Here is a 16,254-nt window from a genome sequence, read left to right on the forward strand (position 1 = left end):
TGGCTTTGATGTGTGTTAACATGCTTTTTAAATGTGGAAATAAGGTCTTGTGGGTTCTGTAGATATTTTATTACAGTTTAAATTTGGAGGGTTGTCTTTGCATACCATTTATGATCTACTTTCTTAAAGCTTAGGAAGAAGTTCCTAAATGAAACCGAATATAATGCCAGAGAGTATTCCAAAGAACAAGTTCCCCTTAGTGAAACCCACCCCAGACAGTCTCAGTCTGGGCATGCTTATGGGACTCCAGATCTTAACGATTCTTGGGAACGGGATGGAGACCGGAATCACTAATTTTCTTATCTGGAAGTCAAGTACTCCTGTACCCTTAAAACCCTTCCCAGCCAAAACAGTCACTTAGTATTATTTAGGACAGTTACTAACAAGCTCAGTGTATTAATCAGAGTTCCTTAGAACAGTAGGCCTCAACCTCTTTGGGAGTGTTGAATGACCCTTTCACAGGGTTCACCTAAAACCATCAGAAGACATTTACATTACAATTCATAACCGTAGCAAAATTACAGATACAAAGTAGAACAAAAATAATTTTATGGTTGGGAGTCACCACAATGTGAGGTCATAGCATTAGGAAGGTTGAGAACCACCGCTCTAGAAGAACAGAACTGATAAAATGAACGTATATCAGATTCTAGAATGGCTTACAGGTTGTGGTCCAGCTCGTCCCACAATGGTTGTCTACCAAGAAAAGGGCCAAGGACCCAGTAGTTGTTCAGTCCCCAAGGCAGGCTGTCTCAGCTGGTCTTAAGTGTCTACTGGAATCCCAGAGAAGTAGGCTCTACTGCAGTGAAGGAATGGACTTGACAGTGAGAGCAAGCAGACCACGAAAGAACAAGCTTCCTTCTTCCATGATTGCCAGCAGAAAGTGTGGTCCAGATTAAAGGTGGATCTTTTCTCCTCAAAGATGCAGAGTAAAGGTGTGTCTTGTCTTCTCAAAAGATCCAGATTAAACGTGGGCCTTTCCACCTCAAATAATAACTTAAGGAAAAATCCCTCACAGGTGTACCTAGTTGATTGGGTTTTAATTGATTACAGATAAGTAGCCAACCAAGTAAAACTACAGGTGCATTTTAGTTTTTTTTTTTTTGAAGACTGATGCTACTATAGTTTTGGGCTCTTTGAGTAGAGTTGGAAACTTGCTGAATGATCAAATGTACTTAATACTCATTTTGTATAAGATAAGGCAAACAAACCATCACTTAGCGTCATACATTATTGGCAAGGTCTTGCTTTACAGCCCAAATTAGCCTCAGACTTGAAATCCTGCACTATGGCTTCCCAAGTGCTATGTTCCTATCTTGTTTGAATTTTTGTTTTGTTCCAGTAGACCTGAAAGTGATCACAAAGGCCAATAACATGGCTCAGTAGGTCAAGGTGTTTGCTGCCAAGCCCGGCAGCTTGAATATTCATCTCTTCATGGTGGATGGAGAGAACCAACTCCTAAAAGCTGTTCTCTTACCTCTGCATGTGTGCTATGGCATGTGCATGCCACCCACATAATTAGATAAATTTAATAATTTAAAATAATATATAACCTTATAAAAATGTAAGTAGTCACCAAAATGTGTGTCAGTATCTAATGGCCTAGTCTTTGGGAGCTGTTTGAAACTTTGGAAGAGTAGAAGTAACCTAGACAAGAGTCAGGAAGGCCAGAGTTAGGCTTTGAAACACCATAGCCAGAAACTACCAGCCGTGCCCCTTTAAACCTGTCCAGAATGTCAAGGCTTCCCAGGACCCTCTTTCTCTTCTGTGTCTTAGTCGAAAGGAACCTAAATGCCCCTTGATTGCCAGACCCTAGGTCATATCACTGTTTTGGCTTTCAAGGGGCTGGGAAGACACTGCAGGGCTTTACTGTGAGGGAATGTTTAATGCTTGTGGCAGTCTGGGGATACAAGCCAGGAAGTTTTCAGTCTGTTTGACAAATGTTCAGACAAGGTCAGGAAGCTGGCACATAGCTACATGGAACTGAAATTTCTTATTTCTTAGACTCTTGGGATGCTAGAAGGTCTATGAAATAATTGCCATTAAAAATCATCTCAGGTTAACACAGGAGATGCATCCCAAGAGGCCCTAACTGAGGAGTCCCCATGGTGAGGTGGCACAAGCTTGTAACCCCAGAACAGGAGAATCAGAAATCCAGGTCATCTTCAACTACATTAATGAATTTGAGGCCAGCTTGGGCTATAGGAGACTCTGTCTCAACAATAAACAAAACAGTAATTATGACCCAAAGTTAATGAAGGTGAAAGAACCTCAGGTTCAGAGCAGAAAGGATTAGCCACTTCTGGGCCCAAAGGCCATTTGAAAAATGAAGGGGCTGGAGAGATGGCTCAGTGGTTATGAGCACTGGCTGTTCTTGAAGAGGACCAGTGCTTGATTCTCAGGACCCAAATGGAGGTCCATAACCATCTGTATCTCTAGTTCCAGGGGATCTGATACTCTTCTGGCCTTGGACACTGCATGCATATATTGTACAGACATACATGCAGGCAAAATACCCAGACACATAAAATTTAAGAATTTTAAGAAGCCTCAAGGTGTAGGTAGAATTAATGTGGCTTGGTTGGAGGTGAGTCTCAAAAAAGACAAAACCATAGTTTAAAAGACAATTGTGTGACAATTGTGTGCAGAACCCGTGAGGACAATTCTGGTACTGTATTTTGCAGTTCAGATTCCAGCTAGATGGGTAGGTAAGGGTGAAATCATATGAAAATTTATTTCAATGAAGTCTGAAGGATTTGAGAGTGAACATTTTTCTTTCAAATGGTTTGGTAGCCTCTTGGAAACTAAAGGTAAGCACAGTGGAGAGTCAACAGTTCTCAGTGACAGTTGGGGTGATTGTTCTGTGGAAAAGGATTGACAAGCAAAAGCACCAATGTACATGACAGACAGATCTACACATAAGTCTGTGACCTTAACCCAGGACACTTAGTTTCAAGGGACAAAGCTTCAATTCTGAACTGAATTCAGTACTCATATCCAGTGGGGCTTCCAATAGCTCAGAATCACATAATCTGCCTCCTCAGATGGCTTCTGTGCCCGCCTCATTGCCAAAGCATCTCTAACTATTTGGTTGCAAAGCTGGTTGCTATCAGTGCCAGGCTTTCTACAAGCTTAGCAACATATTGGTAAACCATAATTCCTTTTAGTTCCTGCCAAGGCCAGGAACCATGCCTCAGTGGTCTGGTTCAGATCATGTGACCAGCCTTAAACCAATCACCATCTGGTTACAGTTCCTGCTCATTTGAACATGTGGTTTGAATAGCAAAGAGGGGCCACTATACAGCTAGAAAACATTTTAGACAGTTTTGATTGTATTCTTGGCATAAATGAAGAAACCTGAAAGTTAATAAATTATCTCTAATTACGATAACCACAAAGTTTAAGGAATCAAGCAGGAAAATATGCCTATCAAATAATCCGGAGATGAGGGCTGGTACACAGGAGTCACCCAGCGTTGGAATGAAGGAACATTTTGTTAAGCTTTGAGACAGGGTTTCTCTATGTAGTTCTTACTGTCCTCGAACTTGCTACATTGGCCAAGAAGGCCTTGAACTAACAGATCCACCTGCCTCTGCCTCCTGAATGCTGGGATTAAAGGTGTGGGCCACCGTGTTGGACCTATAAATAAGCCTAGTTTTAGTTGGTCACTTTAAAGAAAAGGTACAGATTGCATAGGCACAAGTGCAGTGAGAAAAGGCGGGCAATTCTTGCACGCTACACCAGATGTAAGGCTGTAAACAGTTACCACCGGAGAAACGAAATGCTTAATGGAGCTTGGGCTTTTCTTCTCCCATAGTACACCAGCTAAATTTTGTTGGTGGTTACTCAGCCCTTGTGGTGTGCACTCCTAATCCTGCCTTTTCTAGAAGTTTTGTTTTTGTTTGCTTGCTTGGCTTTTTGTTGTTGTTTTGAGACAGGGTCTCACTTTGTAGCTTTCTTTGACCTTAAACTAGCTATGTGGATCGGCTGGCCTTGAAGTCACATGGGTCTTAAAGCCATTGTCTCTCCAGTGCTGGCATTAAAACTATGAGCCATCACATTTTTAGTTTTGAGAAAGGGTCTCAGCACAAGCTGTCCTGGAACTCACCTTAGTCCTGGCTGGTTTTGAACACAAAACAGTCCTGGGATTACAGGTGCCATTCTATGCCTGTGCTCAGGCATTCCCTGGAACTCAGGGAAATCCAAAACAAATTTTCATCTCCCGCCCCTCATCTAACACCCTGCCACACCCTAGCCACGTGGCCATTGCAGCAGTCTGGCCTCTTCAATTTCAGTCCCTTCACAAAGTCTCCGATCTTTCTAGAACACAAAGCTGAGAAGACCCCGGTTGCTTGAGTCTTTCACAGAAACTCCTATCAGGAAAGAAGTCAGTTTCCCAGAGCACTGATTAGGATGTTGGGGTGACAGAGGCCTGCTCTGTGCACCCCAGGGTTCTGACTGCCGAGGAGTGTGACCTGAGGTGGAAGCAGGCCATGGCAGGACGGAGGACGCCCATGTTTGCAGGTGCGACCCTGTTTCCGGGTGGCGACAGTGGAGCGGGCGCGGCCTCCGGGCGGCAGGGGGCGGGCTCATCCAGGGCGGCGAAGGTGGACACAGTGCCTGCGTCTTTCCGGCTGCACCGTGACCTCGGGCTGCGTCGCCGGGCATGGCGGCCTGGGGCCCGGCGGCCGCTGCGCCTCTGCTCCGCGGGAGCCGCGGGGTGAGCCGGCGGGGCTCGGGCGGAACTGCGGGGGAGCTCGGGCGGCTGTTGTCAGGCTGGGGACGCGGGGCAGGGCCAAGGCCCTTCCTCCTTCTCATTCATTCTTCTGCCCTCTGCATCGCACGGCTGTGCTGGGGGGTACCGGACTCAGGCGGATCGGGAGACAGTCCCATAAACAGTCACAGTATAGAGGCCCTGGGAAAGGCTGCCTTACGTACAGGAAAACATCGGTGTCATAGCCCCGAGTCCTCGGGACGAGCCTGTACCCTGCAATTGCATGCTGACCAGGCCTCTGACCTTGACTCTCCATAGCCTGCAGGCTGGAGTAGGAGCCCAGCACTAGGCGAGCTCTCCTAATTCTTCCAGTTTCTGGTGGGTTTTGAGACAGGTTCTCGAATTATAGCCCTGGCTGGCCTAGAACTTGTGACATTCCTCGTAACTCCTGGAATAAAGCCACAGTGCCCGTTTTTTTTTTTTTTTTTCCTCCCCTTTACAGGCTCATCTTTAGCTTTACCTCATCCACCTTTCCTTAGTTGCCTGCTAGTCTTGAATCTGACTCTCCAGCTGAGGGGTTTTGTTGCTGCGAGGACATCCAGGGCAGGCCATGTGTGATTTTGTCGGTCTGGTACCAGGAGAGGTGTGCTAAGATGATAGCCTCCTTTGAGGAATGTGTGGCTCTTAGTGCTTTTACTCGGTTCTTCCACCTGTGCTTCTGTCTGAGGAGCAGTCCCACCTGCAGACCTTGCAGTGGTACCCAGGCTCACAGCCTCGGGGTCTAACTCCAGACCTTTCCTCTGGCCTGCATTTCAGCCATCTCTTAGGCATCTTGGCCTATGTCCAGTGGCCATGCCTCGCACCCGCTCTTCCACTGCTTCAGAGGTCCTGCCTTAGGGTCAGCTCTGGGATGCTGCTATAGAGGGACAGACTCCATCTTGTCCTTCAAGACCAGCTAATGAGGGAGCTGGGGAGCTGGCACCCCAAGTAAAGTGCTCTGAGGATGCTCTGAGTTCACCCTCACCCCCAGGACCATGTGAGATGGTGGAGAAGGGCGTTCCCTGCTTTTGCAGAGGATCTCAATTCGGTTTCCAGCATCCATGTCAATCAACTCACAGCTGCCTATAATCCCAGCTCCCGGGATCTGATACCCTCCTTCATCTAACCTCTGAAGAAGACCTTGCATTCATGTGCACACACACACACACAATTAAAAACAATTTAAGAACCAGGTGTGGGGGCACATACTTGAAGTCCCATGCTGGGGTGTGAGACTGGTGGCTCGGTGGGGCTTGCCTGTTGAGACAGGTGGCTCGGTGGGGCTTGCCTGTCAGCCTGCCACCCTGCCTACTTGATGAGCCAGTGAGAGCCCCTGTCTCAAAAAACCAAGGTGTTATCCCTGAGAAGGACATCTGTGCTTGTTCTCTGACCCCAATAAACATATACATATGGGCAGCTTCACATACATAAACATACCACAGAAACCCAGGGTACATCCTGCTCCGGACCTTCCGGTGCGTCTGAGGAGTGACTGTGGCCCCTTCGACAGCAGTAGCTCGCCAGCAACCCCAGTGTTTTGCCTGACACCCCCAACCCTCAACCCCTGCTCAGGCGGCGACCATCCATCACTGTGCCTCCTCACAATTGCATGGACCTCCTCTGTGTTCCCACAGCTCCCCCTGTGGCACTGTGCCCATCGGATGTTTGCCTCCCAGACAGAGGGGGAGCTCAAAGTGACCCGGGTTCTCAGAGAAAAGTTCCCTCGAGCCACCGCTATCCAAGTCACAGACATCTCAGGTAAGGCTTTCTCCCATTCTCTCCATAGGGGCTTTGCTGAGGATTTTTTTAGAGTTTTTGCCCCAGGGAGAGGCTGAAGTGGAGAGGCCAGGAGGAGGGGACTTGACACAATGACTTCTCTGTATCTGTTGCTTTGGGCCAGACGGAGATGGGGATTTAGAAACATCAGGGAACCACAAAGACAGGTCCCAGCTGAGAGAACTCTGGGTTACCAGACTAGCCCTGCTCAGATGACGTCCCTTAGCCAGCCTGCCACTGTAGAGGCACCAACAGCTCAGGCCATGGCCTCCTTTTCAACATGGAACTTGTAATCTGCCCACCCCAGTTCTTCTGATAGCCAACAACAGTAAAGCCAAAACTGGCCCAAGGCAGGTTTGGTCAGCTACCCTACTTTACCCAAGAGGCAAGCCCAAAGCAGCCAAAAGAGGCCAGAGAACCAGAGGCAGAATCGGGACCCAGGGCAGACTCCCCGAGCCCAGTCTGGCCAGGCTCTCCTCAGGCTGCTGCTGCACCTCTGAATTTCTGGCTGACTGTCAGGACTGTGCTGGAGGTGTAGCTTCTGCAGTAGAAGCAGAGGGGACTTGGGCGCCTTATCTAGACACACCCAGAGAGGTACACAGGTGGCAGCAGTTAGATAAGAGCCAGCTCTACACCGCCACTGCTAGGAGGATCCCTGGACTCCCCTGAAAGCACATTTGCATGGGTTGGGAGCACATTGAGAAATCTCTTTTTTGGAGCTGGGGATGTAGCTCAGGTGGTAGAGAGAGTACTTGCCTAGCATGTACTGAGGCCTGGGTTTGATTCCCAGATGTTGTGTTTTATAGAAAAGAAGAGGCAGAATATGTTTTGTAGAGCGCAGTATGGTGAGGTGGGAGGGGTGTCTCTGTGGGCCCATGCTGAGGCATCCCTTCCCCCTGAGGTGCCAGCCATACTATATTCTATAGTATAGAGTTGATTCAAGGCATGGGAAGGGGAGTTAAGAAGGGAGTGGAGTCGGGGGTGGGGGGGTCGGGGGGCAGGAACACATGGAGAGAAAGGAGAGATGGGGAGAAAGGAGTCAGGGAGAGAAGAGAGAGAGAATGAGGGGACACACAGCCCTGCTTATCACAAGCCAGGCCTACCTGGCTGTTGTCAGGTAACTGTGAGGCAGAGTCCAGAAGGAATGCCAACACCAGACACTTGTAAAATTGATGGGATATGCTGTTGCTGGCCTGTAACTGAAAGTGTAGTTCAATGAGGTCTGATGAGGTGAGACTCTAACTTAAAAAGCAAAGCAAAAAGCAGTTTATTTTATTGTATGTCAAGTGAGGGCTCAGAGGGTGTCCATCACGGTGGGAAAGCACGGCTGCAGGAGCTTCCAGTGGCTGGGTGCACGGCATCCTCACTCAGGAAGCAGAGAGGTGGGTGCGCGTGCTCAGGTCACTGTCCAGACCTCCAGCTTAGGGGTGAGTTATCCCAACCTAGAAACTCCCTCATGGCATGCCCAGAGATTTGTCTCCTAAGTGAGACTAGATCTGTCAGGTTGATAGTCACTATGGGGCCACACAAGATGCTTACACGGAACCTTAGGATACTTTGTCCTAGTGAAATCAGTCTTTCCTCCTATGGCTTACTAGGAGAAAAATGTTCTGCCTCTCTGTGGTCCCCAGGCCTTGTGCCTGCTCTTTCCCGCCCACACTCAACAGGTGTGGGTAGTAGAGAGGTCTTGCAAAAGGAAGAGTACCTTTGGGTCAAGGCTGCCTGGCAGGAGTGAGTGGGCAGAGCAGAAATTAGGATCTTTATCTACACCTGTTAGCAGAATGCTGTCAGAATGTTCCCTTTTGGGATTGTCTGGTACTTTGAGTCTGAGCTACCATCTGTCATTACTGACACGCGTTTGACTCTGTTTTAGGAGGCTGCGGGGCGATGTATGAAATTAAAATCGAATCAGAAGAATTTAAAGAGAAGAGAACTGTCCAGCAGCACCAGATGGTCAATCAGGTCAGTGGCTCCTGATGGTCCATTGCCCCTGGCCTTCAGCATCTGAGGGCACAGCAGTGGACATAGTGACTGTCACTGTTCGTCCCAGGAAAGAGCAAGGCAGCCTTTAGTATATGGTCAGGAGGACAGGTGTATATGAATTAATTTTAATATAAATGTAGCATGAATTAGTCTGGCAGTTGTATTTCTTTACTTTTTGCTAACCCCCAGTAATCACACAGAGAAACAATATTTATTTAAAACTGTTCCTAAATAGCTGAGCAGTTAAATGATCTATCTTTACTTTTTATGCTAATCTGGCTCCCTCCCAGCCTCTTTCCATTATTATAGATCAGGTGTGCTTCCATGATCTCTCTCTAGACGCCTTCCTTATGGTTCCAAACCCTCCATCCTCCTCACTGATCTGAATCTCCCTCCCTCCTCCCTCTGGCTGGCAGACATCTGGCTCTGTTCTCTATCCTGCCCAGCCATTGGGTGATCAGCACTTGTTGACAAGGCAGAGAATAAATGGTAAGAACAGTTTACACAAACTTGAGACAGGAGAGTCTTGGTGTAAGCATTACAGTGCTGTGTCCTGATTGAAACGCGATGTGAGGGCAGAGGAGGGTAGACACAGCGTACAAGTCATTATGCCTACAGGCAGAACCCGAGGCCTGAGACGCAAATGTGTGTGATTTTGAGCAAATGTGAATTCATTCCAAATGGAGAGTAAGCCACCAGGTAGTTATCTTCCAGCTCTTTCTAGAGTACTGACAGTGTCCACTGCTTCTTTGGTTTGAGTTTTTTGTTATGATTTTAAAGAGAGGGCCTCATTAAGCCCAGGCCAGCCCCAAACTCATTATGTAGGTGAGGATGGTCTTGTGCTTCTGATTCTCCTGCCTCCACCTCAAAGGTGCTGGGGGAGCGGTGTGCCACGTCGACTGGTTTATGAAGTGCTGGGGCCTAGGGCTCGTGCACACTCCATGAGAGCTCTGCCTAGGAGCTGCATCCCTGGCCTAGCTTGAGTATTTTTAAGATTGAGTCTCGGCGCACGCCTTTAATCCCAGCACTTGGGAGGCAGAGGCAGGCGGATTTCTGAGTTCGAGGCCAGCCTGGTCTACAGAGTGAGTTCCAGGACAACCAGGGCTACACAGAGAAACCCTGTCTCGAAAAAACAAAAACCAAAAAAAAAAAAAAAAAAAAAAAAAAAAAAAGATTGCGTCTCAATCTTCTCCTATAGCTGAGGATGACTTTGAACTTCTGATCCTTCTGCCTCCACCCCCTGAAATACTGGGTTTCTATGTGCCATCATGCCCAGCATATGAGGCGCTGAGGATGGATCAGGACTTAGTGCATACTGGACAAGTGCTCTACTGACTGAGGGATGGCCTCTGCCGTGCTAGGAATTTTTAACAGGATGTGCGTCTGATGCTGACTTGCTTGGACTCATGATCTCTAGCCACTGCTTCTGGAGCAGGGTTATAGACGTGTTCCACTGTGCCTGCCCCCCTCACGTGTTTTCTCTGTCACATGGACAGTGCTGAATGACATTTTTTTGTAGATTTCTGTCTGTGTGAGTTCCTCAGTGGGAACCCATACTGACTTTGACTCTGGGCCTTTGTCTCTGAAGTCGACCCTTTGGACAGCTGTGTTTGGTTTCACCCATGGAGGTCTTGTGTGCAATCAGCTGGTTTAGGTTTTGAAAAGCACAGCTCTGACCTTGATGTCACACATCGTTTACTGTCGTTGAAGGCTTCTCCCTCCCCCTGCCGTCACCTCCCAGCTGGCTGTTTCCTGCTGCTCTCTCTTTCTTCATCTGGACCTTGACCCTGATTGAGCCCCTGGCCTAGGCTCCCTTCTGCACCCAACTCAGAAGCTGCTTCCTCTCCTCCTGGCTGGGCTCCAAGGCCTTCCATTTTCTGACTCCCTCTTTTTAAAAGTCTGTATCCTCTCCTATTATTAGGGCCGGGGCACACATGTGGCCACAGTACAGTTTGCCTTCCACCATGGGGGACCTGGGGATTGAACTTACATCACCAGGCTAGCCAGACAGCACTGTGCCGTGTCACCTACCCTCCAACTCCCTCTTCCAGCTGCTGCTGATTCTGGCTTGGACCCCGGATACGGGCACTCCTGACACCTGTCTGCAGCCCTCAGGCAGGCTGTGTGATAGGGCAGCAGTCAGCTGGACATGATCTTGAGACTTAGAGCACAGGTAGATGAGACTGGGAAGACCTGGCTGATGGCTTTTCCCACAGCCTGTGGGACTCGGGCTGTGTTCTCTAACACACAGGCTGCCTGGTGTGACTGGACCCTGGGCCTTACCATGCGTGCCTTGGCCTACAGCTAGAGTTTCTACTTTCCAGGTTGTGACCCTAAGAAAGTTACTCAACCTCCCTGTGGCTTAGTTTCTTAATCTGTCACACAATAACTGGAATAGCGCATGCCTCAAAGGCTCCTGGGGGTGTAAGCACCCACGGCTTGAGACCAGCCCGACACATAGTAAGGCCTCCATAACTGTATTGTGTACTCTAGACTAGCGTGTAGGTAATTCTCCTGTCTTCCCTTATATTGCTGTAGGAAGGGCAGGATTACAGATGTGGCTACATCTGGCCTTGTTACCCAGGTTCTGGGGATCAAATTCGGATTTGTCAGGTTTGCTTAGCAGGCACTCTTGCTGCTTCTTCTGTGTCTATTATTTCCCCATCATTCTCCAGTACCCAGGGTAACACTGCACAGCCATGCCCAGACGTGTCTCTCCCAGCTGCATCTTTTGTAGACAGGTTCTCACTGCACAGCCCTGGCTGCCCTGGAACTATGTAGTAGACCAGTGGCCTTGAACTCACAGAGATCTGCCTACCTCTGCCTCCCACGTGCTGGCACTAAAGGCCTGCATCAATATGATTGCTTTCAAACTGCAGCTCCTTGCCCATGATACTTTGGGTTTTTTTTTTTTGTTTGTTTGTTTTTGTTTTTTTTGTTTTTGTTTTTTTTTTTTTTTTTTTTTTTTTTGAGTCAGTGTTTTGTAGCCCAGGCTGGCCTTGAGCTCGCTGTGTGACTGTGACTGAGGATAACCCTGAGCTTTTTTATTTTTTATTTGGTGTCAAGCACTGGGTATTGAACACAGTGCTCTATCTGAAGCCCCATGACTGCTTCTCCTGCTTAGGTACTTAGGACGCTTTAGCCAAGCCCATTCTCCCACCAGAACCTTTGTCCTCAGCTATAGTGATGCCATCAGACCTCTGTGGCTGTGGCAGGTAACATGTGACATTGCCATGAGTCGAGGGACCTTGGTAGGCTTCAGAGAGATCAGAGGGAGGTGTCGGCAGGAGGGAATGTGCAAAGCTTCCAGGATCCAGGATCTGTGTGTCACCTGCGGGTATGACTAGGCTCACACCTTGCTGCACTGGTAGTGGCCCATGGTAGCCCAGATGCAGAGACAAAAGAGCCACTAGGGGGCATCATGGGCCTGCAGCAAGCCGAGGGAAGGTGCCCTGTTCTGTGACAGGCGTTTTCCAGGCTCAGTTTTGTCTGCAGAGTTGAGGCTGGCCGGGGATGGCTCATGGGCTCCCACATAGCAGCAGGGCTAGTTAGGAATACAACTGAAACCAGCTGTGGCCAGCACCTCAGAACATCTGGGTCCATATCCTGACCTGTTTACTTACTTGCTGACTTTAGACCAGGGGTACTCAGTGCTGTTTTATCTCTATAATCCAGATGTTGGCTGTGTGTGTGCATGTGTGCACTGTGGCCAGAGGTCATAAGAGGTCAGCTGCATAGGCAGGAGGTCAGCGTCAGGTGGCCTTCCCAGTCACTTCTCTACGTCTTAGGATTCATTCTTATTCTATGTGTATCAGTGTTTTGCCTGCGTGTGTGTTTGTGTGCCTAGTGTACTCAGAGGCAAGAAGAGGGAGTCAGAATCCCCCAGGATTGGAGTTACAGAATGCAGCTAGCCAGCTTACTCCAGTTCTGCAGTAGCACCAAATGCTGTTAACTGCCAAGCCATTGCTTCAGCCTCGGCCTCAGTTTTGATTCGGTTTTGGTTGGAGTCTTCCTATATTGCTGGGCTGGACTTGAGCTCCTTAGCTCCAGCCACCACCCTGCCTACCCTGGAGGCTGGCTAGAGGTGTGCAGCACAACAAACTTACGTAGTATTGAATGAAAACCTCTGTGAAGGGAGCTGGGTGCCGTGGTGCACATCTCTAGTCTCTGAACAGGAAGACCATGCTCTACACAGCAAGTTCCAGGTCAGCCAGGGCTACATAGTGAGTCGCTGCCTCACACAAACACAGAAGTATAAAAGGAGCTGGGTAGAGGCTTGGAGGGCAAAAGTGTGTGTGCAAGTGTGACAGTCTGAGTCTGGACGTCCAGAACTCACATAAAACTAGACGCTGGCAGATGTGTGTGACACACCCAGCCTTGATGTCAGTACTGGGTGGACATGGTAGCCCACCTGTAATCTGAGCGCCTGGAAGGCAGAAGCAGGCAGTCCCTGCAGTAAGCTGGCTAGATAGCTGGCCTGAACGGTAAGCTCTAGGGTTAGAGCGACACTCTACCTTGATATATAAAGTGGAGAGCAGTCAAACTCAGGCCAGCAAACACACACACACACACACACACACACCCCTACACATATGCAAACACACACACACCGCAGACATAGGCAAAAAATATTCTGAAGGAAAAATTGCTTAAACAAAATATGAGCAAGGGTCCTTTAGACAGAGACATGTAGAATACTCTACAGTCAATGTAAAGACACAAGAACTGACCAATGTCTCGTCTCTTTCTCCTCAGGCACTAAAAGAAGAGATCAAGGGCATGCATGGCCTTCGGATATTTACCTCTGTCCCCAAGTGCTGACCACAGCCCGGCTCCGTGACTGCTCATGCTTAAAACCTGAGTGCCCTTCGCTCACAGCAATATTCCAGAAAAATCCCTGCCCCCTCCAAAAGTATCTATTTTTTGTTCATAGACATTTCTATATTATAATTATAGGAAATATGTTATCTATTTAGAGTTAATTAAAGATCACAGGTACCTACCGCTCAGAACAGATGTGTCATGCTTCAGGCCCCTCCTGTCAGAAGCAGCGTCCTTTCTTCACGCTGTTCGAGTCTCTGAAGACTTCATCCTACTTCTGGACACAGAGTGAAGGCCAGAATTTTGGTTGTTTTTGCTTCTCAAGACAGGATCTCATTGTGTAGCCCTGGCTGGCCTGGAACTATTTGGACCAGGCTAGCTTGAACTTAGAGACCTACTGCTTGGATAAAAGGAGTGTGTCACCACACCTGACCCCAGGTTTTATGAAGTTTTAAGGATTTTCCCCTCCTATACTTCTCTAAGAATGACAACCCCCAGTTTCTCATCTGCAGGTGAGGAGCGGAGGTCTCTGGCATGACCTGGGTTGAAGGCCCCTGCATCTGGTGGGGGTGAGTTTGCCAGCAGCTGCACTTTCCAGCTGACCTTGCACACATTCACCCTGGGCTCTGGGAGTGACTGAGAAGCTGGGACATCTGTCTGGATACCAGGGTCACCAAGTCTGGTGTTCCGGGTGGACATTCTAGTGGTCAGTCGGTGTTGCCTCTGTGTCTCAGCATCCACGATGGTAGGCAGAGTGTACAGGGTGACTGACATCCAGCCCAGGGCCTGCCTTCTGTGTTTCCAGAAGCTGGCTCACCAATGTTCCCCTAAATCCAGTGGCCAAATCCATAGCTCTGCTCTAGCCTGGTTCACGAAAGGCTGGTCAGTGCCTGCCGCAAGCATTGAGGATCTCCACAGGACTCACCAGCCCCTGCAGTGTGGCTTCTGCTCTCCTGGCCAGCCCCCACACTGAGTAGCTTTTTTTGGAGGGTGCTGGGGATAGGGTCTTTCTATAGCGTTCTAGCTGTTCTGGAACTCACTGTGGACACACCAGGCTGGCCTTGAACTTAGAGGCTGATCTGACGGGACCAAAGGCATGCACCACACCTGACCATAGCTTTCTTTTTAAAAATCTCTGTGTGTGTGTGTGTCTGCATGTGTGTACATAGTGCCTCAGTGCGCATGTGGAAGTCAGAGAAAACATACAGAAGTTTGTTTCCTTTTACTATCTGAGACCTGGGGACCGAACTCAGGCTTGGCAGTGAGCACTTTACCAGCCGAGTCTATAGGTGTTCTGGGCATCTGAAGAGTTCTTAGGTCTGTGTGGGAAGTCACTTAATCTTTCCAAGTTTAGACCAAAGTGTGAAAACCATCAGGGTCCCAGCTCTGGAGGGCTCTGTTGTGGTCCTCTTTCTGCATACCCTTCTCTGCCAATGGGGGTACGGTGTCTGTCACAAGGGGCTCATGTTAGTCTGAGTTAGTCAGAAGCCCGTGCCAGGGTACACGCGGGCTAACAGTAAGAGTGGGCTTGAGGACACTGAGGGGTAGAATCCAGATTTGGTATAAGGATGCGGCTAGGAAGAAGGGAAGCATGGCAGTGACTTTGCTTTTGTGGCGCTTACAACTTCAGCTCTGACAAATAGCCGTGGAACACCATGTAGCCACCCAGAGTCACCTGTTAGGCCAGAGCAAGACAGCCTTGGCACTGGTAGTCACACAAGGGCAGGTGTCTGGACACTGCAACTCAGTGCCACGAGCTATAAAGGTCATGTCGGAGAGCCATGTGACTGAGTCATGAGAAAATTGCTGGACCCAGGAGGCGGCTCACCTGGAACAGGTGCTGGCCACGAATCCTGATGGTCCAAGAGTTGAGCTGGAGTCCTCCACCCTACATGGTGGAAGGAGAGAACCAACTCCTGCAAGTAGGCTGCCAACCTTTACACATGCGCCATGGGATGCAGCTCACCCAGCCTCCAGGTACCCAATAAAAGAAAAAGAAGTAAAAGGAAAAATTAAAAAAAAAAAAAACAAAAAACCATTATGAGTTAAGTTCGTGTTTGATGGGCCATGTCATGGGCAGTCCTGAGTGCATGTGGCCGGTGGGTTGCACATACCTGGTAGACTATGCTGTGAATTGATTCTCTTGGGGGATTGGAAAGTCTGCAGGCTCCTGGGACACTTTCCAGCCATGGAGCCCAGGAGCAGAGGGTTTGGGGGGCTGTAGTCCTTCAGAGAGATGCGTGAAGACTAGGTTCTCTGGCCTGCCCGAGGACAGCTCTTTGGAGGAACAAGAACACAGAGTCCATGTCGTCTGTAGGACATGGGATGGATGGGAGGGTTGGGCAGAGGTGGATGAGAAACTGTGGGGATGGAGTGGGTGGGATGAGGTGGGGTAGGGTGAGCACATCCCTGAACTGCTTGCTACACATGGTACAAACCAAGAATGAGTGGGTGATACACGGAAGCAGAGATCGCCATATGTCAGAGAATAAGGCGGCACGAGGATGGAGGTGGCGTCTCCTTGGGCTAGTGCAGGGCTAGGGCAGGGCTCTGCAGTGGTGGTAAGCAGGGGCATCAGATGTCTGTGCAGACTTCCAGAGGTGGGAGGGAGGGGCTAGACATATCTGGAGCCGGACACGATTTTCCCAGCCTTTATCTGGTGTTCTGGGGGTGGGAGGGTGCCAACAGAGCTACCACCAGTTGTGAGGGTCGGGCACCTCTTCTGGTGTCTTCCAGGATGATGAGGGTCTCATTTTTGCAGAGTACTTCAGGTGAGATGACTAACAGTTCAAGACTAGGCAGCCTGCAGGGCCAGCAGCAAAACTTTTTTTTTTTTTTTTTTTGGTTTTTCGAGACAGGGTTGCAGCAAAACTTCTAAAATAAGATCTTGTCAATTGTTTAAGAACTTCCTATCAGCTCCC

The 16,254-nt window shown here is 49.0% G+C and overlaps 1 protein-coding gene across 1 annotated transcript; it reads left to right on the forward strand.

Annotated features, from left to right (window-relative positions):
• Positions 1-4,564: 4,564 nt before the first annotated feature.
• Positions 4,565-13,524, forward strand: Bola3 (bolA family member 3). The gene is made up of 4 exons (XM_034511366.2): positions 4,565-4,720; positions 6,388-6,511; positions 8,403-8,491; positions 13,268-13,524. The coding sequence occupies exons 1-4, from the start codon at positions 4,667-4,669 to the stop codon at positions 13,331-13,333; spliced, it is 333 nt and encodes a 110-aa protein (XP_034367257.1). The 5' UTR covers positions 4,565-4,666; the 3' UTR covers positions 13,334-13,524.
• The last annotated feature ends 2,730 nt before the right edge of the window (positions 13,525-16,254 follow it).

The sequence above is a fragment of the Arvicanthis niloticus genome, chromosome 9 (assembly GCF_011762505.2).
Source record: "Arvicanthis niloticus isolate mArvNil1 chromosome 9, mArvNil1.pat.X, whole genome shotgun sequence".
In the NCBI taxonomy this organism is placed as follows: Eukaryota; Metazoa; Chordata; class Mammalia; order Rodentia; family Muridae; genus Arvicanthis; species Arvicanthis niloticus.